A 25,550-nucleotide genomic window follows, 5' to 3' on the forward strand; every position below is an offset into this window, starting at 1 on the left:
GAAAAACGAATTGGAACGTCAGAGTTTAAAAAGATGAGGATTTACAAAAAAATAAAAAAAAGAGATTTTTTTTCATTTTAAAAATTTCCACAAATCAGTATATTATGAATATAAAATTTGAAGATAAATATAGTTGTAATGAAAACTGTACTTGCGAATTTACAAAAACGCTGCAGAAAAAAAAATAACAGTCGTTTTTCTTACTTGACTTTATTTTTCAATTTTTCATTTTAAAAATGTGATTTTTGTAATAATGTATATGCTTTAACAGAAACTTAATAAAAACTTTTTAAATTTAAATGCAAATGAAAAACTAAGGGCTTATAGGTCTTATTTACTTTTAATTGGACTCTTCCCCAAAAAATGCGTAACTAACAATGAACTAAAATCAGTTCTAGAAAAAAAAAATACATTCTAAATATACATATATGTACTGAAATAAATATTAAAATAAATATATATAGACTAGCAAAAAATAAATGTCGTACCATTTTCAAAATAATGACATAATTCACAGGATGCAAAAGGATTAAAGTCTCCAAGAAAGTAAGCAGTTTTTCACAAAAGCCACAAAAAGTTCAAAATGAATGAAATAAATAATTAGTTTTAAATCGGTAAAAATTGAAACACTTGAAATAATCTTTATATTATTTAGAAACATTTTCAAATCACCAAATTAATTAAAATTTTTGTACGATTACGAACAATAATATATCAGTTTTAAGAGTAGTTTCTTTCCACGTAAGTGGTAAATCATTAAAATTGGATTCACAAATAATATGTTCTTTCTTAAAGTCTCATTTGGTTTAAAAATATAAGAGAAAAATTGGAAATCAAGATGTGTATACATATGAATTTACTGAATTATTTTAGTGACTTTGCGGTGCAAGTTCACAGCAATTCAAACGAGATATAAATTTAAACTAATGCATAGTTTTATTATAGTGTCGGAAAAGATTTGCAGATATTTGCAGAAATGCTAAAATTTCATCCCGTAAATACACCCAAACCTGTTTTTATGCTGTGTATAGGGACCGCATAAAAAAAATGTTGGAAACTTCCCGAGTAACTTTAAAAAGTTATTTTCGCAACACAGTTTAAAAAAAAGAAGAAAATTTTGTGGTGGATAGGAACCGCATAAAAAAAGTCTCACATAGAGAATAACCCAAAAACTCTAAATATTTAAACGAAATCAAAATAAACCAAGTGATAATTTTTGCCGAGTAGTCGGACAAAATTTTCCCAATAAGACAATTTTTGGGAGGTCACTGACTTCCCATTGGGGTGCCTATACGTCATTTAGAAGATACTATCTCGCACTCGTTTAAAAAAATTCGTCAATTGAATTCCAATCTGATTGAAATTTTAATGTGCCGCACAAAAAAAAAAAAAAAAAAAAATCGCACAAAAAAAAATGTAAAGAAAAAGAAAAAGACCGCATAATAACAGGTTTGGGTGTATTGTAAAAGAAGGATAGTTCGCTAAACCTTAAACAATTTCGTTCGGTGAAACAGGAAACCTTAGTTGCTCATTTGAAGGTTAACACAGGAATTTGATTAGAAAATAAACAGTCCTCAGGGAGGCTATTTTAAATAGCGCACGGTTTTTGATGAAGTGAAGCAATAACGCAAAAGCAATTTGTCCACGAAACCACGATTCCAAGGGAAACTACCACGGAATCGAAGGGTGGCTCAAACATGCGCCACAAAGTCGCAGAAATATTTCTCCATGGTAAAAGAAATGCATTTTAGCCCTTTATTGTTTAAATGTATAACGGTTGACTTATCGGAGGTTTTATTAATTGGTTTTCTTTTACGAATTATTTTTTTCCTTTACAATTGAAAACAATATCAAATTAGTATACAGCAACGCATATTACAGATAGGTGAATTCTCAACGTAAATACAGGGTGTCCAGCAAATGACACCCTGGTTTCAAATTAATTTTCTCGAACACAAAGGGAATTGGAATAAAATAAACTGTATGTTTATTGTGAAACCCATAAAAATCATATACAGGAACTTCAAAGTTAGTTTAAAAAATTGCCAACAGTTGGTGCTGCACGTTATATTTGGGTCATTCCAAACGAAATGAGCAAAATTCGCAAAAAAGTGGTGTCCGCATGGAAACAGATTTTCATGAAATTTGGTATACAGGTTCCTTTTATGCCTATATAAAAATGTCTAAAATATTTTTGCTTATTTTTTTTTTTTTGAAAAGTTACATGCGAGTGAAAATTGGTCGAATTGAACAGCATTCTCATAAATGCTAAATGTTGCATTTTTGAAGGCTTGTATCTTATTAACTATTTAATGAAAACATAAAAGTTAAATGTTGTTGCAATCTATGGAGTAGGATAATTAATCTGATTTCATTAAAATTTTCAAAGTTAATATAGTTGACTTTTAACCGAGTTTCAAAAACTGAAAATATTTCAATTTTCTCATAATTAAGCATTTTATTTTTCAATCTCAATCTTTAAGGAATGCATTAGCTTTGATGAAATTAATACCCAATAATGTGCTAAGTATCATAAAAGAAATACCTTACTTTTGAAGTTGTATTTTAACTCCTTTGTCTCCAAAATCAGTTTTAAACTTAGTGACATTTTGTAAAATGATGATTTTTCCCTTCACATAGACACAAAAATTCAAATGAGGGAAAATTCAGACAACTTTAAAAATTTACAAGAATATAGAGCTGTGTTTCTACTATTTGCTTGAAGAAACTCGAAATTGGTTTTTGATTTCCAAACGTAAAATAAAATTCAGAAAAATAGCATTTTCTTTGTATTCTATGTGTCAATCCATACAGGTTCGACGGATGGGTGCGCTCGACCATTTTCAATTTTTTTGAAATTTATATCTCTAAAAGCTGGATGTGAAAGATGTTCAAAACCACTTTTATTTTTTCTCTCAACTGGACCTTTGATTTTTTTAGAGGTCATCAAAAGTGAGTTTCGTATTCAAAAATGGGACACTTAGATCTTTGCATTTTGGCCAAAATCTATTTGAATTATATTTATGACAGTTAATTTAACGCTTTGAAGTTAAAGTGCATAAATTGATTGTCTTACATGCTGAGTTACGTAGCTGTAAGTTAATAATTAAAATAACGGCAACATGTTAAAATTCAGAGTCGAATATAAAAATTTTACTCATTTCAAAGGAACACAAAATGAGATACGGCAAAAACTAATCACTGGAACCATGCTAAAAAGAATATGTAACTGTTGCTGTGTGTTTGTGCACCCTTTATTGATTACAGCCCCTCAAAAATCGGAAAAATGACAAAAATGACATTTTTAGACCCCTGTAAACCAAAAGGGGATGGAATTAAAAATAAAATTTCTTGGCCAATGGAATATTCCACTCAAGTACTATACATGTTATACATATTGTTTTTTGTATTTGGTTTGTAAAAAAGATACAGGTCTTTGAAATTGAGCAATTTTGCCAGTCAATTCACACACTAAAACAGAAACAAAAAGTGTGAAAACTTCATTGCACCGTCTTAAATTACGTATATTGTGCCCTATATAATACATTATACTGAAAAAACATATTGTATCTTTCAAAATAATTATTTTAATTTTATAACTTAGAAATATTTGAACATGAGAGAAAATGAGTAGTTTATACTGTATGGAACCTGTATGGATTGACATTTATCTAAAATTACGAGAATTAAAAAAACTAGATAAACGACTCAATGCTGCAAAAGCAAGCATATCTAACATTTATTTCGATTTTTAAAAAATGTACACTTTAGCAAGTACTTCATAAACATGCTTTTGAGAAAATCAAACACGAAAGAAATGGTTAGTTTTGCTAAACTTGCAATAAAAAGAACTAACTAATGAAATTTTGCCTTAGTTCAAGTTACTCTAGTAACAAAAATACGCTGATACCAATAATTAAAATTTAGTAGCATCTAAAAGACACTTCAATATGTAGCGTAAAAAAACTTGAGTAAATTTAGAGCATTCTCTCATCCTCAAAAAATAGAGGAAAAAATGAAATTTTCGATTTTTTAAAGTACGATTTCGTCATCAAGAAATTCATAAACAATTACTAAATTAGAGCAGATAGTTAGTTATGTATAGTTTTTCAATCTGAATCATTTTTACTGTTATTTTTTCATTAAAAGAGCTAGAAGACTGATTTGAAATCTGAAGTAAATTAGCAAAATTTCAATATTTGTTAATATCTCAGATTCAAAAAAAGATCCGAATACATTTTACTTTGCTCTTTCCCAATAGAGATTTGTTTATAGAATGCAAAAATATTTATTTTTTTAAGTGTACGTTTATAACTTATGGAGTTATTGAATCACAAACTGGAAGCAATGAACTCTGAAAATTTAGGCTTAGCGTAAGCATCAACTTCTAATTTCAATAACAAAGCAACAAACAGTTTTTAAACTTCCATAACTTGCATTTCCTCATATATATGCATGGTTTACCTAAATAAAAATTTTCATTGAAATCTTTGACATGTCAGCCACAGCTGATTTGCTCATTTCGCATGGGATGACCCATTTGCGAAAGAAGTCTGCGTAAATAGTGCTGCGAAAAGATTAGTTGTTTCAGCAGTAGTTTAGCCTCTCAGATATGCTTACATATACGCTAGAAATTATCGTCCAACCTCTTCGCAGCACTATTTATGGAGACTTCTAATGCAAGTGCAGCGTGCAGCGCCACCTGTTGGCAATTTTTTAAACTAATTTTCAAGATCCTGTATATGATTTTAATGGATTTCACTATATAAACATACCGTTTATTTTATTCCAATATCGTCCTTTGTTTTTGAGCTATTTAATTTTGAAACCAAGGAGTCATTTACTGGTATTAGCACATGATAAAATGAGCATAAATGTTTTTCTTTCTGATAAGCGTATTTGTGGTATCTCTTTTGATGCTATGTGTTATCAGTTAAACTATAAGAAAAACTTAACACGTACTTTCATCTGTTTTTTAGATCCTCACCTCACATAACAAAAGTATCAGAGAGGAATTGGTTGACAGGAACGCATCAGCTGTTTTCTGAAGCTCAAGCGATGCAATGCAAAAACAACACTTTCTGCTTATTATAACGACAAATCCATGGAAAATTTTCTGAATGTCAACACCCTTCAAAATTTTCCAACAGTAATTGAAAAACTTTCGCTATTATCCAGGCCAAGCGACTTCAAGCAGAGCAAAGTGTCCCCGCACATTTTCAACATCTATGCCATCGACAACGAGTCTATGATCGATGCTACCATCTATGATAAAGATGACAACGCAGTGGATATCAACATCACAGCAGAATTTGTGGAGGAACAAGTGGTCAACGTCACCTGTTCACTCGTTGGTTGCTCATATTCGAATGGCACAGTGTCATTCGATTTTGAGGAGGACAATATCCAAGACGAAAGAAACTGGCTATTTCTTTTACTTTGTTTGCTTGTGGTAGCTGGCGGGCTGGGCAACTTGTTAGTGTGTTTAGCCATATGTCTGGAGAGACGATTGCAAAATGTAACGAATTATTTTTTATTGTCGTTGGCAGTAGCTGACCTTCTTGTGTGCGTTGCCGTGATGCCTTTTGGAATACTTGAAGGATTTTTAGGTAATTATGGTGTATTTCTGAACAAACGTTGTTATGTTTTAGGGCCATTCCACGGAAAACGGTAATGTTGTCCCGCACGTGACGCTTCATACATTTCCTAAAAAAAATAACAATTTAAAAGGATGATAAACAAAATTTTGTTGCTTAAGAAATCACAAACACATGTGTGACTTCTTAAGCTAAAAACTTTCTGCAAAATTTATTCCTTTTTTATGAAATATAGGAACTGTCATGTGCGGGATAAAATGACCATCTTCAATGGAATGGGCATATGCATATTTTTTTTCAATGGTTTAAATAATTATTTCGAAACTAATGAGATATATTTCTTTTACGTTGGAACCATAGATTTCAAAATCTGCAATTTGTTTCGTCATTGCTGTATTATTAGAGCAAAAATATTAGCTTATTCATAAGCAAGCTACCAGAGTTTGACTTTGGATGTCCCGCACGTGACGCGTGTGAATAGCTTTTTTTTTTTTAATTACAAAATTCTTTAATAAAATATAATTGTGTCAGGAATATCAAATGTAAAGAATTAAAAAATTGCTTACCCCTGTTTCATAAAAATATTAAGAGATATGACGAAATGTTAATGAAATTTAAGCGTATTTTTGTCCCGCACGTGCTGGTGGAAATGGCCCTTTAAGTACATTGTTATCAGGGGTGTGCACAGAAATTTTGGGGCCCGTCACAAATGATTTTTACCCCCCCCCCCCATATTGTGTACCCCTACATCTTGACACATATTTCATCCCTCATTTTAAAAATCTTGGGTTTTTTTTTTAGGCTCGGGCCTATGCCAACAAATGTCCCTTCTCCCCCTTCCCCCCGTGCACGCCCCTGATTGTTATGAGTAATCTGAACAGTGAATGAACACTCAAACATGATCTCCTTTCCAAAACTTTGTAACGTTGTTAAAAATTGTTGTTTGGCACACCTCATTAGGAACATTTTTATTAATATCTGCAATATGAATTAAGAAAAACTGAAACAGTTTTTTGACTCTTCTTTAAGTTTTTTGAGAAGTTCAAAGGAAAAAATAAGCATAAACGTAGCGAATGAATACCCCCGATCATTGGACAAACACAACATTTTCTATCCATTTCCCTCTTGATATTATATAAAAGGCCGTTACTGTTGCTAATTTAATCAAAAAAAAAAAAAAAAAAATCCTTTTTGAAATCTTATTTCTTATAACAAACTACAAATTCACTGATAGGTCTACCATACTTTTGTTGTAAATTATTCCTTCATATGAAAACTAATAAATGCACTTCTTAATAAAAATGGAAAAAACCGTTTGACAGTTAATGCATTAAAAGTGAATATATTTTACACACAAATTCTTTTTTCTTTCTTTTTTTTTTTTTTTTTGAATTTCGCTCTGCCAAAACTTGAGCGTGCTCATTTTAGTTAGTGTAGTAATAAGAATTTAATAAAATAAAATTATGTAAGCATTTTCTTTGAAATTAATATTTTGATGAAACTAAATGTAAATGGGTTTTTAAGTATAGTTTTCGTGAAAAGAATTCTGCTTAGTTATCAAATGAAACTTCCGCATTTTGGGGGAGTTTGAATATTTTTCAAAATTTGAAAACGTTTCGAAGAATATATTCGCGGTGTATATAGTTATAAAACAATAAAATAGATGTTTTTTTTTATCAGTCAGGATTTTCTCTGAAAAACTAACGAAAATAAGAGCTAAAGAGGTTTAATCACGCAATATTGATATTACGTTCAAAAAATACTATTATTCAGAATTTTTCTTTCTTTTTAAACTTGTGAGGAACTTACTTAGGAACTCACTGAAGGAAAAGGGAAACGAAATAAATCGCAATTATATTCTCCTATTGAAAGTAATGTATGAAACTCCTACTCATCAAAAGTTTTATTGACTATATATTCATTGAAATAAGCTTTTAGTAGTGTTTTTTTAATATCATATGACTTTAAACTATAAGTGAGTAACAACTGGTTGAGAGAAAACTGGTAAAACTGTTTTTTTTTTTTTTTTTTTTTTTTTGTCGAACATACGGATATATGGTATTCTTAAAAATATCTTTAAAACTTGATTCAGATTCAGTTTAATTGCTTACTACACTCAGCACGGTAGTAGTGCAACAACAAGCAAGGAGTTTTCATTTTGCCTTTTTAAAAACATTTTTTAATTCTTCGTGATGTTAAATCAAAAGTAATTCTACCATTCCCGAACACAACGACATAACACAGTTAAAAAAAAAAAAGAAGTTTGAAGTAGAAATACAGATATTTTTCTTGTTCTGAGAAACTGCAAAATAGTTAGAATGTATGTTTTATTATCGATTTATTTATTCTTTTATAATTAATTAGCAAATACAAAACTTCTGAAAACAAAATATGAAACTTACGAAAAAACAAAAGAAGAAAAGAGTTCCATAAAATTATCTTACATTCAATCACTAAATGGGGCAAAGTATCAGCATTTAGTACGATTATCACACGAAAAGTTAAAATTAGTAATTACTGGAAAAAAATTGAAGGTTGTAAAATTTCTTCAAATATTACATCTTTTTATTTTTTTGAATTGTAAACTGCTTTATTGAAGGTATTCTTAAGAGGTTATGATTTTGCATTGGGTGATAACTTGATGACAAAGCAAACAATGTTCGCGATCTTTTGCATTAAGTACTAGTTATAAAAATAGTTTATTGAATTTGTATTCAATTCATGCTTCAAAGCCAACAATTCACCCTGATCCCAAAAGATACATTTATTCCTTCTGAATAGAAAAGTTAACCGCCGTTCTCTTCTCTCTAGAGGGAAATGTTTCATGATTTTGGCGAAAATGAAAAACCCATGAATAATGGTCAAGTCCCTTTGGAATAATAGATTTTTCTGATTCAATACGTATTATTTCTATGTAATACTTCAGTTATAAAAAGTTTCAAGTTCGCGTTAAAAAAAAAGCTCAGTCATTTGTTTGATAAGCATTTATCTGATAATCAAATAATGTCGAATTAAACGGTTTACCCCCAGTTTCGTTGCCATTTCAAAACTCTTTAATATATTAAAAGGGATGCTTGAAACTGAAAAACAGAGAGGGGGGGGGGATTTTGTGTTGGAAAAACTGGGGGAATACCGAAGTAAACAAGTACTATTTTTAAACTAAATTATGCAATTTTCTTTTTCAGGATATTGGCCTTTTGACTGGCATATATGCAGTATTTGGGTGTCATGTGATGTGCTTAGCTGTTCCTCGTCAATTATGCATATGTGCTTTATCTCGCTTGGCCGTTACTTGGGCATCCGTAATCCGCTGAAAACACGGTCAAGTTCCAAAAAAATTGTCATGATGAAAATAGTTTTAGTGTGGCTTGTGTCCATGGTGATAACAAGTCCCATAACAGTACTGGCAATGATAGACCCGACGAATATTCAGCCAACACCAAACGTATGTGCTATTAACAATAAGTTTTTCTTCATTTTTGGTTCTATGTTTGCCTTTTATGTGCCCATGCTCATTATGGTGTTTACATACGTTCTAACTGTTCGGTTACTTCAAAGAAAGGCAAAGTTTCTTGCTGAAAAGCCAACGAGACGTGTTCCATTCATTCGAAGAGGCAGACGATCATCTCCTGGATCCCCAGAAGGCAGCAATGGTGCTACGCGCAACGGCCATCTCCAGCAATCTTCGTGTCAGCAGTGCAGCCAGTGTCAGACGGAAGCTATGTGTCAGGAAAACAGAGACTTGCTAACTCCACAGAGCCAAGGATTCGTCAGAATTCGGATCGGCCGACAAAGCGGTCACGATCCTCACCACAGGTCATCAACTCAGCAGCAACAGCAACTGGTGCCTGGAATGGTTCGAACTCTTGGAACTAACCAAGTTGCGAATGAGCAGAAGGCGACGAAAGTGTTGGGCATCGTTTTCTTTTCGTTCGTCATATGTTGGACTCCTTTCTTTTTACTGAACGTGTTACTCGCTTTCATGGATCAAGAGTATTTTCATCCGTATCTAGCAACTACGTTTCTGTGGCTAGGATATGTATCCTCGACTATCAATCCCATTATCTATACGGTTTTCAATAAGACGTTCAAGAAAGCATTTTGGAAACTCCTAACTTGCAAATGTCACTTCAGCAGGCATGTTAGCTTGCATTCTACCAATGACCTTGCAACTTGGGCTTTTAGGTCTGCGAATTACACAACAAAATCAGGTTCGCCTCCGGATCCATATCAAGAATCACTGTGCTAGATGTGCCAAAGATACCTGAGCATACTGTGTATGACATATAAATGTTTCTTTTTGTACAAGTATTTTGACGTAATCTAGATAGATCGAAAGGATTGACGAACTATTTTGCTACCAACAGGTATTTAATGAATCCATGTTTGGCATGCAAAATTCAACTTACATAAACTGGTTTTGCACTAAAAATAAGAGCACTTGAAAATTTGGTGTACCCTTGAAGATTGTAGGTATTGAAAAGTTATGTACAGTTAACATATTTTATTTTAAAGTGGTTTATTTTGTGTCAGCCTCTGTGTCAGCGTCATTTTCTGTAGGGTCATTGCATACTTGTTATTGTTGCTGCTTGTTAAATATATATTGTCATCAGTTTTACCGTTGCTCTAATAAGCAAGCCCTTATAAATTTCATATCCAACTCGACTCGCACTTAAAATTGATCTTATAAGTCATAACATTATTTGGTGACCTAATGTAATGCTATGAATGAAAAAAGGTTCATCTTTGCAGTGAAATGATTACATTTGCATTTTTCTCTTTATATTTGCATTCACAGAAATTTACCATACAAACGCACAAAAAAATTCATTTCCATTTAATAACAATTTATAGCGCTTATTAAAATCTGATTTACTTAGATATCTCTACATAATAAAGTGGTGGCCAAAATTCTAAGGACGAAAGAAAAACTTCCAAATATGGGCTGCATTTGGTCTGAGAGTTAAGCGAGCTTTATGACTGGTAGCTAATGGTAAAATAATTTTTTTTATTACTTTTATTGGAAATACATAAGAGTTTCGTATTCATACAATGAAGTTTGAATTCAGACATCCCTGTTATATAGACAAAATTATAAGGAAAAATAGATTTATGTGTTCTAAATAGCAAAATTTGCTTGTTTTTTGCTCTGCACACTGCACTACATAGCGATATTTATTCTAAAAAAATCAACAACAATTAGCAAGCAAAATACGAAAAGACAACGTTTAATTACATTACATTGCAAATGTCTGCATGCATGTGTTTCGCGTTACGAGGGACCCCCGGCTTTTTTCCCTCCGGCTTAAGGAGTTATAGTTTTTGTCGGACATCTTTTCATCTGCTCACTTATTTTGCATTGAAGAAGGGGTATTTTGTAATCCCGAAACACGTTATGCAGTAATCTGCAATTTTGTCCTATCGATCATTGTTATTTCTTATTTTAATTTTCAAGCACAAAGGTATTTATTCAACTTTAACAATAGCAAGACTTTTTTTTTCAACCGCACCATAGTCCAAACTGATAGGCATTTAGGCATTAGTAGGTTTCATATATATTTTTGCCCCTTAGTGAAGCTTTTTCTCCTAACCTTACTAATCTTAAAGAATTGAATTCTTTTTAGGCGCATTCTTTACGTTAAAAGTAACCTCATGTGAAATTGAATTAATGTGATTAAAAGATTTTAGACTTTTTAAAAATAGCTGTTATCGGATAAAGAGACATTTGAATGCAAATCCATTATAATCCTCACTATTTATTTGTAGATAAAACAATCCTTCAGTCATCCATTATGGTTTTAATTATCAGATAACATACATTTCAGTTAATTTTACTAACCAACGACGTTAAGCAGAAAATAACAGTCAAATTAGCCTAAGGGAACATCATGTTCTTAAAATGCTTCGAACCAAGAGATTATTAGGTAAACTTAACATCAGCTCAGACACACATGTCAGTAAACTTACTTTGTTTAAAATATTGCTGAAGTTATTATTAATCAGATTACTTATAAGAGCATCAAGCAAGAGATTAACCACTGTGCACTGGATTATATAATAAGTAGTTACAGCTTGTACTTGCTAAATAAATGAGACACAATGACAGGTGCTTTCCTGTATTATGTTGATCGCATATGAAAGATTGGAGAAAGATGCTGTAGCAACCTGAAAATGGCATCATGTATACACATAACTGTAAATATACTTGTGCAAATTTGATTTTATTTGTGGAAAAACTTGCAATCTGTGTATATTTCTAAAATGTATTTATAAACGTTATTGTGCAGAAGTTTGAATGTTTTTCTTCGCGTAAGAAAAGAAACTTACAGACAATCGCATTCACAGAAACCTACAGGTAGTTATCACAATAATGGAAACAGCTGTGAATAAAAGTGACATTTTTGAATGTGCTTCGTACGTAATAAAGAATAAAACTAGATGTTTGGTTTTTTTTATAAATAGCAATGTACATATTCTGGTAGTATACGGTGGATTAACTGAAGTTCTGGACCCCTTGGATTTTTTTCAAGCGCGTGAAATATCTCACCTCTCAAATTTTAAAAGGGGCCAAATTGTTGGAGCGCGTCTAGCTGAAGCAAGTGTAAGTGAAACATCTAAACTTTTTGGTGTTTCTAGAGATACAGTATCTAAAGTCATGACAGCATACACGCAGCGCGGAAAGACAAGCTCGGCAAAGCAAAATAGTGGACGGAAAGAGAAGCTTAGTGAAAGAAACCGACATTTTTGAAGAAGATTGTAATGTTTAAAAAGCGAACAATATCAGCAAAAATTACCAGAGAACTCAATCACCATCTGGATTCAACAGTGTGGGTGATTCGAGTCAGAAGACACCTTTATCAATAGAACATTTATGGCAGAGTAGCGATTCCCAACACACTTGTCACATAGTGTTTCCATTATTTTGATAACTACCTGTAAGTACGGTGGAGTCTCAATCGTCCGAGGCTCCGTCTAATTCGAGTGTTTTAGAATTATTTTAAGGTATGATTTTGATAGTTAAAAAGTGCTTTGCATTAAAATTTACAAACTGAAATCTTTCGCCATTGCAAAACTTCCAAAGCTGCATACAATAAAGTGATAAAAAGGTATTGACAGATCGGTACCAACAACACTCGCTACGCCACATGAAATATTCACTAATCACTAAAAATGGATCTTAGCGACAGTAATGGGATACAAAAAATAGTTTAAAATTAACATTTGTTTACCACAAAGAACGAATAAACAGCACTTTTGGAACATTCAATTGCAGTCGAAAAGAAAAAAAATGCACAACCTGACTCCATATGAGCCGTATATATCTTACTGTTAAAGTATATAATGCAGTTCTTTTATAGAATACCTAGTTATTCCATAAAATAACTGATCGTGTCCGTTAAAGTGTGTAATATGTTATTAATTTGACACTTTAGTTAGTTATCCTATGAAATCACTAGGTATTCTATAAATTAACTAATGAGTGACAGTTAATGTGTAAAATAAACAATTTACCTAAAATGAAATGACTATATATAGGTATTCTATGAATAAACTAATGATAGACAATTAAAATGAAAAAGAAGCAATTTATCTAATTTATGCAGCGCATAAATGGTATTTCTGGAAACGTACCATAAAACCATTTGTTACAACAAGAATTACTAAAATGACACTTGGAATTACAAAGAACATTATTTCTAAAACAAAAACATTGTGCCAACACGCTAAACAAGTTCTCTCCCTATGGCCTGGAATATTTTATAAATGCAGTAGGGGTGGAAAGTAAATGTATTTTTCATGCAAAATATATGATATAGATTATTTTACACTTTAACGGGCTGCAGATCGTTATTCTATGAAATAACTAGTTAAGCCATGAAATACAAGAGAGTTTTACACTTTAATGGACACGATCAGTTATTCCAAGAAGTAAATAGATATTCTTTAAAATAACAGATTTCATACTTTAACGGTAACATATACAAAATTTTAACCTTCTATGACTAACCAGCTTTGTGTTCTACGATGTGCTTGTATACACATGCACATAACATACAAACATCGCAACAAAAGTGATTAAAATAGGTCATATAGGAGACAGTCAACATGCACTTTTTTTTTTTAGTTGCAAACAAGTTTAGGCATAACGAAAAAAAAAATCAAAATTCGTTCAAGGGGAAAGTAAAATGGAAATTTATGTTTAAATTTAAGTGATAAATTTTTCATGAAAATTTATCATTTTCATTGTGCAAGGAAACAAAAAGTGAACGCACTTATATCGTTTGAACACGGTAAAATTTTCGCAGCAGAGAGATTTGTTTAATCCGAGGTGGCTTGAGTACCCATTAACTATGGTTTTTGAAACTCGATTATATAATATTCTTATAATAATTATAAAAATTTCTCATCATAATAAAAAACTACTTTTTTAATAGAATGTATAGTAACTAACCATAAATAGTTCTTATTTTATGTTAGATGTAAATAACGCATGTTACTATTTTTCACCTGTCATACTAAAAGAGAGAAAGCAGTTACTCCATTTTTTTAAAAGTTTTTTATTTTAATTCAAATTGACACTATTCTGCTGCGGGGAATAAAACGCAGTTTCTGCAAATTCTTTGAATTATTTATTTATTTATTTATTTATTTATTTATTTTTTGTATTTTTGAAATTCATATAAAAAATAGTTTTATGGTAAAAACATGCTTATTTAATTGCAGCTATAAAAAAAAAATAAAATAAAAAAATATATATCAGTAGTAATTATCCGTAACTGTTTTTGTCGCTACACTGTGCAATTGATGGGAAGTATGTACTTACTGTTCTTTACAACCTTCCCCATAATCGTTGTTTCGGAGAATGCTGCCGTGGGACGGTAAAGCACAGTATCTGTTTTTTATTTATTTATTTATTTATTTTGGCATTTTTTTCTCTCTGCTGCATACAGCACCACCCAAAAAACAGGTTTCACACATATGAATTGAACTAAATTCTCTAATACTTAAAGCGCATCATTTACCAGCTAAAAGAACCCATTATCTATCGAACATTTTTTATTTATTTATTTATTTATTTGGGGGAGGGGGGTTGTGTCGCTTCTGTTGCTAGGTCGTGAGGCGTTAAAATTTTTCGTTGTTTGTTTTCAAATACTTGTATTTTAATATTTTATACACATTAGAACCGCATTAACTGAGACTAACATGGGATTTAGGTCGTCCGACGTAATGACTGTACAGTTTAAGAGAAATAATCTATAAATTGACTAGAGATATGTACATAAACAAACTACTGTTCACAGTAAAAATTGTAATTTTAATTAAAGAGAATGGAATATACAACCACGTAAAACAAAGCTACAAAAATACTTTAGAAAACTACAAAATACAGCCTACATTATTAGTCTAACTTGCCTTTTATTTATACAATATATACATCAAAAGACTGCCCGGATAAAGCAAATTTCGGATCAAGGTGGGTTTGCTGTACTTCTAAGCTGATTTTTTTTTTTTTTTTTTTTTTTTTTCAGAATCAGTATTCGGTTTCTGTTAAATTCATCTTATTTATCAAAAAACGCAAAAGTCCCATACAAGTTTATCTACCTCTACACATTTTAATTAGTATGCAAATCTATTATCTTACATTATAGTGCTACACGTAGAACTTTATTTATACAATATGAACATCTAAATGGCTAACTCGCCTTTTATTTATACAATATGTGTATCTAAATGGCTGTCCAGATAAATCAAAGTCCAGTTTAGTAGGGTCCGGAATGAAGGACAGTTTGCTGAACTTCTAAGGTTTTTTTTTTTTTTTTTTTTTTTTCAGAATCAGAATGAGCTTTCTATTAAATTAATCTTCTTTATCAAAAACTCAATAGTCGTATACAAGGTTATCCACCTCTACACATTTTAATTAGTATGCAAATCTATTATCATACATTATAGTGCTTCACTTAGCCTTTTATTTATATATTCGTGGTACCCGCACGGCTTTGTCCGTAATAGAAAAACTCAAAGGTCTTTTGGTTCGCCTGTATATTTACAAATAATGTACGATGAATTTTCTCCCCAATTGGTTTGTACCCATGTTACGGTTCCACGTTATGATAATTTCGTAATTTACTCTTCCATCTTATGATATTTTTGTTCTTAAAATTGGAATAAGAAAAGAACCACTTCGAATTTTCAAAAAATCGCTTCGAGGTGCACACCCCCATGCTACAAACTTTGTGCCAAATTTCATGAAAATCAGCCGAACGGTCGAGGCGCTATGCGCGTCAGAGATCCAGACATCCTCCGGACAGAGAGACTTTCAGCTTTATTATTGGTAAAGATTTAGTTATTGTTAAAGATGAACATTTAAATGGTCAACTTGCCTTTAACTTATACAACATGTTTATCTAAATGACTGTCCAGATAAATCAAAGTCCGGTTCAATAGGATCTGGATTAAGGAGAATTTGCTGCACTTCTAAGGGTTTTTTTTTCAGAATCAGAATGATCTTTCTATTAAATTAATCATCTTTATCAAAAATTCAAAAGTCTCATACAAGTTTATCCACCCCTACACATTTTAATTAGTATGCAAATCTTTTGTCACACATTATTGTGCTTCACTTAGCTTCCAACTGGGCTCACCAAAGGGAGATACATTAATTACGTAAGATTTTTGCTTTTCGCGAAGCTGATGTCGACGACATCTCGTCGGACAATAATTAGCTTCACGTTTCAGAGAAAAGAGAAACACTAAAAGTTCCTTGTCTGTCCAATACATGTTCTCGACATAATTATTTCGCATGAAGAAGACATTGAACTGAAAGGGAAATTAAATTGTACTTCGCGGCTCTGCACTTTCACGGATGCACGCTCGTGAGCTTGAATTGAATGATCTCGTATCTTGCGAATTGCATAGAATTTCTATTCATTTGGGGAGAGGGACCAATAGTTTGATAAACAGAAAAATTTAGAAACATTTTTTTGCGAGTAAATGCGACATTTTGAACAGATCTGCAGCTCTAGTTGGCTGGAATCAAAACAGAAATTTGATCAAATAGCTCTTGATGGATATAAAAAAAAATAATATGAACTGCAAAAAAAAAAGTAACATGAACCTTAGTACAACGCATTTTCCTCACTTAATGTTCGATTTTTTACTTTCAATGCATTATTTCTTTAATTATTTTCGGCAACAAAAAATAAACTTTTTAACGTACTCGTATTGGTTTATTGTTAATTTTAGAGCGATATTTGGTTAAAAACTCTTAATTAGTGCAGAGCCGTACATGTAATTAAAAGAAAACAATTTATATTATATTAAAACACTTTGTGTGTGATGTATCGTAGAGAAAAAAAAATATCGTCTATCCATTTGGAGAGAGGAATCAATAGGTGTGATAAACAGACAAATATGGAATATTTCTGAGAATCAAATGTGACTTTTAAAAAAGCTTTAAAGCACTAGTTGGCTTGTGTTAGATATAAATACTATCATAAACCGAAAATGAAGTAACATAAACAATTCTTCAGTACAGTACATTTTTCCTCACTTAAAGTTCGATTTTTTACTTTTAATGCATTATTTCTGGCGCTATTTTCGGCAACTAAAAGTAGACGTTTAAACAGGCTCGTATAGATTTAAATAATATCATAAACTGAAAATAAAGTAACATAAACAATTACTCAGTACAGTACATTTTTTCTCACTTAATGTTCGATTTTTTACTTTTAATGCATAATTTCTGACGTTATTTTTGGCAACAAAAAGTAGACTTTTAAACAGGCTCGTATAGATTTGTTGTTGATTTTAAAAGAAAATTTAGTTAAAAACTTGAATTATCACAGAACCGTGTACATGTCATCTAAAAAAAAACGCTTAATATTGCATTAAAACAATTTGTGTGCAAATCATTGTCGAGAAAAATTCTCGTTATACCATTTTAAGATTTTTTTTTTTTTTTGGCTCAAAAACATTTATGCTCGTTAATTAAAAATGCTTTAGGAGCGCACTGAAATTTTGCCAGGAAGTGAGTTCTAAAAAAAATCATTTGTATCTATAGGAATGCAATGCACATGCTTCAAGTTGAAATAGCCAGATTATATTGTTGAGAAGAAAATATAATAAGCAAAGCTGTTAGTGGAACGCATAAAAAATCAACATGGCGACAAAATTTATAACGCTAATAAATAGTAACTGAGTTAAAACTGAATAACAAAGCATGACAGGATACATCTGTATAATTTTTTCAATAACTGAATTATCGAGCATTTGTAATACGGCCACAAGCATGTAGATGTATTCCTTCAGTTTGCCACTATACAGGGTCCCAAATTTGGGCTTTTAAAGTGGTTCCAAGAAGAGAAAAAAAATCGTTATTGGTTTTTCTTAAGTTGTAAACTTGCAAGACGACTTGTGTTACACTGTAAAAAAGGTCCGAAACGTTACTGATTATTTCCGTGTAACGTTTCGGGATTTCGATGGTTTTTATCCACTTCCTGGAAAAATCAAGTAATTTTATCAAAACGTGTTCTGAATTGCTGCAAGTTGCACGAATGCAGTCTTCTCACTGTTGTGAAAAATGGTTTTAGCTCCCAGTTTAAAGATTTACTGAGCGTATTCATAAAGTGTGTAGGCTACAGTTCGATTATTGACCGTCCAGACTGATTAAGCTCCTAAACGGAGCGAATAAGGCCATGGGCCACATAGCTTTTCAAGAATTGTAGGAGATTAAAATTCTTAATGTTTACTTGCAATTCTGTCTTAGCTTTGGCCCTGCTTCCCATACTGATTTTGGAACTCTTTTGATGAATCAAGAATGCACCAAACTATTATATTATGCGCACTTAAGATTACTCTAAACTTCCAGAGACACTACTGGCTTTAAACAGGAAGATTTTTGAATTTTTCAGGAGGTTTAATAATTTCAAGAAAGTTACTGAATTTTAGCGGAAAACATTCCTGGATTTTCCAAGAAATATCACTGGCAGAAATTAGGCTCATCAGTTGGCCCTTATTTTCCAGGAACGTTTCAGAATCGTTTTTACAGTGTTAACAATGACTCAAGCAGAAAAAAACAACCAACTTCAAACAGTTCCAAGTATTAATGTTTATTTTTGGTGACAGTTAAAAAGTTAAATGATTTAATCAATAAAGCAGTAGTTATATTCTAATTTTGTGTTTGTTGGTTTGCGGTAATACAAGTTGTATCTGAACAAAATTATTTTTATCTGAAGGTAAGTAGCAAAGAAATATTTTCGTCAATAAAAAAAAATTCAGTTAGCTAAACAAAATGCATAACAGCCTTTACGGAAAAAAAATCATCCTTCCTGTAGAAAAAATATTGGGATAACTTTTTGAATTTTAAAAGTTCCTATTTATGTTAAAAGTTGCAAAACTTAATAAAATGCTTAGTTAACAAATTTCTTATATTGTTATTTTTTCTATTATTTTTCTATTGTAATATTGTGCTCTTTACCCAGTAACAGAGTACCTCAGATACTGGGCAAAGTGCGATCGAATGATTTAAAGTACGATGATGAATTTAAATTAAATAGTTGCTAATAATGTTCATATTCAAATAAATTTAATTAAATAGAGAGTGCTATAGTTTATATACATGCCCAAAACTAGTTGATTAAAACAATAATTTCAACGATACATTCTACTTTTTTATTTATTTATTTTATTTTATTTTATTTATTTATTTATTTATTTTTTGTAGCACTGTACCCCACCTTACGCTAAACAATTGTTGTTAGCTAAGCGAAAAACATAACAGCATCCGTGCAAAAATCATTCCTCCTATAGAATAATATTGGGAGAACGTTTTGAATTTTTTTAAAAAAATCCTATTTAAAAAAAAAAATTGCAGAATTTCTAAATAAAAATATTTAATCAACAAAATTTAAAATACATTCAGCGCCAAAATGCTAAGAAAATTTAAAGCGGCTTCCTTTCTTTTTCAACGTCTTTCTCTCTTTTTTCTTTCATTTTCCCACATAGAGCTTTTGCGTTATAACAATTTCGTTTAAAACTTTCAAAGGAATTTTTAAGAAGACCATTTGGCAATTACTCGAGACATAGTCTTTTTGAAAATGCTTTATGAGCTGAAATTACCGCTCCAGTCAAATAGTTTCGAAATGGAAAAATGATGCGGATATATTGGTACTCTCGGTTTCATCCTCGCGCATTTAACTGAAATTGACTCAACTTTCAGACCATTTCTTAAAGCCATCGAAAATGGCTGAAATGCAAATAGCTTGCTAAAAATCTTATTCTCCCCAGCTTCCAATCTCTTCAGAATCATAATCTAGAACTTTTCGTATCAAGAATAAAGTTAGGATGCGTATTATGAGTTCCGTTTTATCATTAAAGCTGGCTTATAAATATAGAGAAAAAATGATAGTACTTTAGTTTAAAGGTCTTACGAAGGGAAGATATTGCCACACCATGGAAAGAGTGCGTTCTTTTTTGAAAGGCAATGGACAGCTGAAACATGAAAATTACAAAGGAAATTCAATGCTAAGATATAGCTAAAAACGCTCATATAAAAAAAATAATAACTACAACTTTAAGAACTCTTTTTTTTCCGACACAGAACTTTTTTTTGTTTTATTCTCTTGATTAAATTAATATTAAAAATGGGTGCATAATAAATAATGCTCAAAGTTTTTTGAATTGAATAAAAGGATAATTGGTATGGTCTGGTGTCAATGGGGTAAAGTGGTCATAAATGAAATAATAAGGGTATTTTTTTTTTATTTTAGATTGTAACAATTAGGAACTATATTTTGAATTCAAAATTTTAAAAACTGGCAGTACTTTATTTCCTGAAAAAAATCCTTTTAAAATCTGAACACCTCTTTTAACTTCTTGCGAAAATTTTGTTCATTTAGCAGACTGGTTGAGCAGGCAGCTTTCCGGATGTATCTAGAACACGTCTGCATAAAGAACTAAGTCGGAATCATTCTATATAATATTTTAGAACAACTTAAGTAAGATGGGGTAAAGTGGTCATAAGTTAAGCCTAACACATAACCTTCATCTAAAATAATTTAATCTTCACTAATAAGGCATATATCAGTTAAATATTAAGTTAACTAACCATTTACTGTTTTTAAGGTTCACTTAATTAAATAAGCTGTGTTTAAATTTGATACAGCATATCGATTGACTTAAAGCAGGATTGCAATCCTTTAATATTTAAAACAAAACCATAGAATAGTTTTGGCAACCCCAGCTTTCAATTTATCCTAGTAGAATAATTTATGCCACCTCCTTCCCCTCTCAAAAAAAAAAACTTATTTAATATCAGTTATAATAATTTGTTTTTAACCAGTTGCAGAAGGTTTTGCTTATCTGAAATGTTTCTCTCTTCCCTCCTTGTCTCCCCCCGCCAACGCGAGGCAATACTATTTTTAGGAACTCGTTTGAACACCAGAGTGCAGGGTAGAACTGCTTGACCTTGACCTGTAGATGTCCTGTACCTTTTTCTTCCAATACAATGAAAAGGGTAAAAGAGCGATCAAGAGGAAATTTCAGGTACCCCGACCTGACCAAGAGTGGTAGTCTCGAATGCTTCTTGATACCATAAAATGTCGAAAAAAGAAATATGCTGAATAAGATGTTGGCGGGACGCAAAATATGTGTTGTGCTGCTGTAGTGTGTTAATAAGCTAGAGTACAGTTTTCTTGACTTGAATATGTTTTTAAATTACCATTTCCTTCAAAGGAACTTTTTCATGAGTCAATGTATTTCACTGATATCTATAACTATAAAAATATGAGCACAATTAAGTTTTCATCGTTATCTAATGGGTTGTACTATACCTAAAATGATCAAATTTGAAAATTCGTGTTTTTTTTTTTTTTTTTTTTTTACAAATAAGTTGCTTCAGGATCGTAGCCTTTTACAGATGTAGTGTGATCCCCTGACTTGGCATCTAGTCTTTCATGTGCCATTAAGGATTTACACACCCCGTTTCCCACAAGATGGAGTCACCTGGGCGGTCATTCCAAGCTCGTCAGCTTGCGAGATCGAGATTTTCGCTCATGTGGTCGGTTGTGACGTAGAAATGTCGTAAAGTAGTATTCTAATCCACACGAACCTAGCCGCAAGCTAAGTTCCAGTAGATTAAAATGCTACTTTGAGACATTTCTACGTCACAACCGATCACGTGAGCAAAAATCTCGATCTCGCAAGCTGACGAGCTTGGAATGACCGCCCTGAGCTCTCATGACGCGAAAGTGGCCCATAGTGCATTCAGGGAGAAATGACAGCGGAAGGAAAAGAAAGAGGGCTGCTGTTTGGCGCTAACACTTTCCACAACCGTGAATGACTCGTCGGATTGGCAATTCTGTTTATAAACATTTCCCTCTTTTGATTGAAGCTGTATTCAATCGTCCAGCCCCAAGCAGACAACGATATCGCCAAGTGTTTACGTTGCTTTGTTTACCTCCACTATCCCTTGGCCTTAATGCATTATAGGAACAAAATTAATTTCATTACTAATTAGATAAGCGTCCATGAAATATTTTACAAAATAAAAAGCATGAAAAACCATTTTACAACACATTTGCATGCGTTATAATCAACGCAAAGAAATGTAGTGCCAGATAGACTTCTTAATACGGGATCAACTAACAAAGTTACAATAGAAGCTCCTTATTTAATTTCCTACATTTCCAAGATTCAACCAAACTTGCGTCGAAACGTTTAAAATAACACTACAGTAGTTGGTATCGATTTCTACTTCTTAAGTGGCCACTTAAAAGGACGGCCAAGAAACATTGCCACATTCCGCAGATCTTAATTAAATTCGATCAGTCATCTCTGCTTGTAAAATCAAATATTAATTTTGCCTTGCAGCATTATACGCAAGTAGCTGAAGTCTTGTTTCGAAACTTCGAAAGTGAAATAGAATATTCATGTAAATATTTAACGACCTTGAAATCTAATTATTAGTTGCATCAGAAAAATGAATACGCAAAAAAACAATAATGATAATGCTGGCATTTTGCTCTGATAAAGGGGTACACGAGACGAAATCTAGGATCTAAAAACATTATTTTAATTCATAACTTATTCATGGGATTTTCCACAAGATTCAGTCACATATTTAAAGAATATTTTGCGTGGAATCTTGGAGATCTAAGCATCAAATGTGTAACATAATCCAAATTGATTACTTAAAAAAGATGTTTACAAAATGGACATTCCTACATCTTTTACGACGAAATTTTGGGCAAAATATCTTTAATTGGTGAAGTACGATTTGCCCTTTCGCCATTTGCACTCTCACTGCAAAATATTTGGTGTGATCTCACTCCAGAACAATGGTGGCAGCAATGCTGCCTCTGGACTAATTTTACTGATATGAAAAGTAACATGTTGCTTTCGGAAGTTTACACCGTAGAAATGTTACTATGTTGTGTCATTAATTTATGTGTTATATTAAACCAGAATTATCGGTCAACTAAATTTTTTGAATTTGTCTTGGATGGTTATTCATTTTTATGTGTAAGTTGACTTTTACGCCAAGTTTTCTTTTCGGTGATTTAAATAATCTAAATCTATTAAATAATCAGATAATAATTTATCTTTACCTTACGGTTATTTTTCTAAATTAATAATATAAAAACAAATTGGTAGAATACTTGATTCAATATGTGACATCAAGCATGATACAGAATCGTACAGTATTATACAAATGTAATTACGATACTTGAAACTGTCAGCCATACACCCATGATTTTTGACACATCGTAATACTTACATACTAACAAGTTATACCATAATCATTGACATTTTGGTTCAACAGTATTTTTAAACTAGTATGTTGTGGCTATCACAAAACTTTCTTCTATATATTTTTTTTTCCTGATCCCTCCCCATGCTTGACGAGGAAACAATATTCCCAACAAAAACATACAATTGAAATAACGAGAAAAACGCAGACGACAATCTATTACGATTTATCTTTCTTATTGTTGCATTAATAAAGCTATTTTTATTGGCAAAAAAAAAAAAATCAACAGCTCTTGGAGCGATTGGCGTCAAAATTGAACCAAAGCCTGTTTACATATGGATTCACATATATTCCAAATTTCAACCAGAACGTAGCATTACTTTTAGAGATAGGGCACTCACAATGGAAAAAAAGAACGGGCGATTGCGCTATCCCCTTTTTAGCTGATGACACCGAAATAAGATCAGCTCTTATACCCACTAAGGGCCACTTGCCGAAAAATTTTTCTTTGTTTCCGTTCATTATTTCTTGAGATACAGCAGTCACAATTGACGACAAAAAAACGTTCTGTAGCTCAACTCCCGTTCGAGTTATTGACACGAAAATTGAATCAGCACCTGTGCCTGTTAATGGCAACATATGGACCGAATTTTGTTTTATTCCGCCAGTTACTTCCTGAGGAATAGCAAGCACGCGTAACTCAAAAAACGTCCCATTGATCCACCCCCCTTGGAGGAATTCGCGCCAAAAACCAATGGGCACAAGTTCACATAGGGGCACATATGTGTACCAAATTTGGTTTGATTTCATGCCGTAGTTTTTTCTGTAGAGCGGCCACAAAAAACTGGTCACACACAGACGTGACACACACACACACACACACACACACAGACAGACATTTTCCAAAAATAGTCGAAATGGACTCAGCACGCCTCAAAACGTTCGAATCTATCAAAATTCGGAATTCGAAAATTTCCACGAATCCAATACTTTCTTATTAGATATAGAAGAAAGTAAAAATAGTCGTTTTATGTTTAAAAGTTCATTTGTTTGTCGTCTCCGTTGCTTGCTCACTGACAGCTTGCAAAGCAAGAGCTTTTCACGAGGCCCTTGTTGGTTTCGTTTGTGAGAGTTTACGAGTTCTGCGTTGATGCTGATCCTTACACATGTTCTTTAAATTCCACCTCATTTTTACTTCCTTTTACAAAAAAAAAAAGTATTGTATTCACGAAAAAAAATTTCACTCAAAAATCGACCTTAATTTCCATTTTACTCAACCCTGAATGAGTGTTGAGGTTTTTTTTTTTTTTTTTAGACTCGACCACACGTGGATAAGTGCCTAGGAACGTATAGACACACGAAATATCCATAATGACGATTCCCGGGTTAATTACAAGGAATTTTCTCGTGACGTCCGTATGTACGTATGTGAGTATGTGAGGATATGCGTATGTATGTCGCATAATTCAAGAACAGTATATATGTCCTAGAAAATTGAAATTTTTGTACGTAGACTCCTAGTGGGGTCCAGTTGTTCACCTCCCTTTTTGGTTGTATTCGTATGTTCCAAAGGGGGTCTTTTACTCCTTTTTAGGGGGAAATCAATGTTAATTTCAATGAAAACTCAAGTGGTGTTATAATTATGCAAACACTTGACAATATATCGCTAACCTTTTGGTCGCCATGTCGCCTTTTTCTTTTCTTTTTAATCTGGTTTCAATTTGGCAATTGTTGGTGATATTTAGAGAGTTAACTAATGAATCACATTAAAATTGCCAATAATGGGGAAATAATTTTAAATTGGTGTAAAAGGAAGTCATGTGATGCACACATCAACTCGTTTAAAGTAGTTTTAACGCTAGGTGGAACTTTACACAAGCCATTGCGAAAGATTTTTCAACTCGCTGATCGCAACCATTTCTGTGAAACCAGGAACATGGCTCATCCGCTTAGATGTCCATGCATTAACCACAATCTTTCAAACGTTGAGTCTTTATTTCCATAAGCATGTGGTTTGTCAGGTCAACCAACACTTCAAATGGACACCTCGTGCTTGATCTGTTCAGTCGAACAAGAGTACATAAGACACCCAGTCGTTTGGGTTACCAAGAGCCTTCGTGGTTCTGTGGTAGAAACTTCATATTTAAGTCGGAGGTTGGAGTCCGGAGGCAAAGCGCTTTGTTCGTAGTCCAAACGTACTGTCC

General features: G+C 32.3%; 1 protein-coding gene across 1 annotated transcript; it reads left to right on the forward strand.

Moving 5' to 3' along the window:
* Positions 1 to 5,104: 5,104 nt before the first annotated feature.
* LOC129219718 (5-hydroxytryptamine receptor 2A-like) lies at positions 5,105 to 9,846 on the forward strand. The gene is made up of 2 exons (XM_054854009.1): positions 5,105 to 5,609; positions 8,783 to 9,846. The coding sequence occupies exons 1-2, from the start codon at positions 5,105 to 5,107 to the stop codon at positions 9,844 to 9,846; spliced, it is 1,569 nt and encodes a 522-aa protein (XP_054709984.1).
* Positions 9,847 to 25,550: the final 15,704 nt, after the last annotated feature.

Source organism: Uloborus diversus, chromosome 1, assembly GCF_026930045.1.
Source record: "Uloborus diversus isolate 005 chromosome 1, Udiv.v.3.1, whole genome shotgun sequence".
Lineage (NCBI taxonomy): Eukaryota > Metazoa > Arthropoda > Arachnida > Araneae > Uloboridae > Uloborus > Uloborus diversus.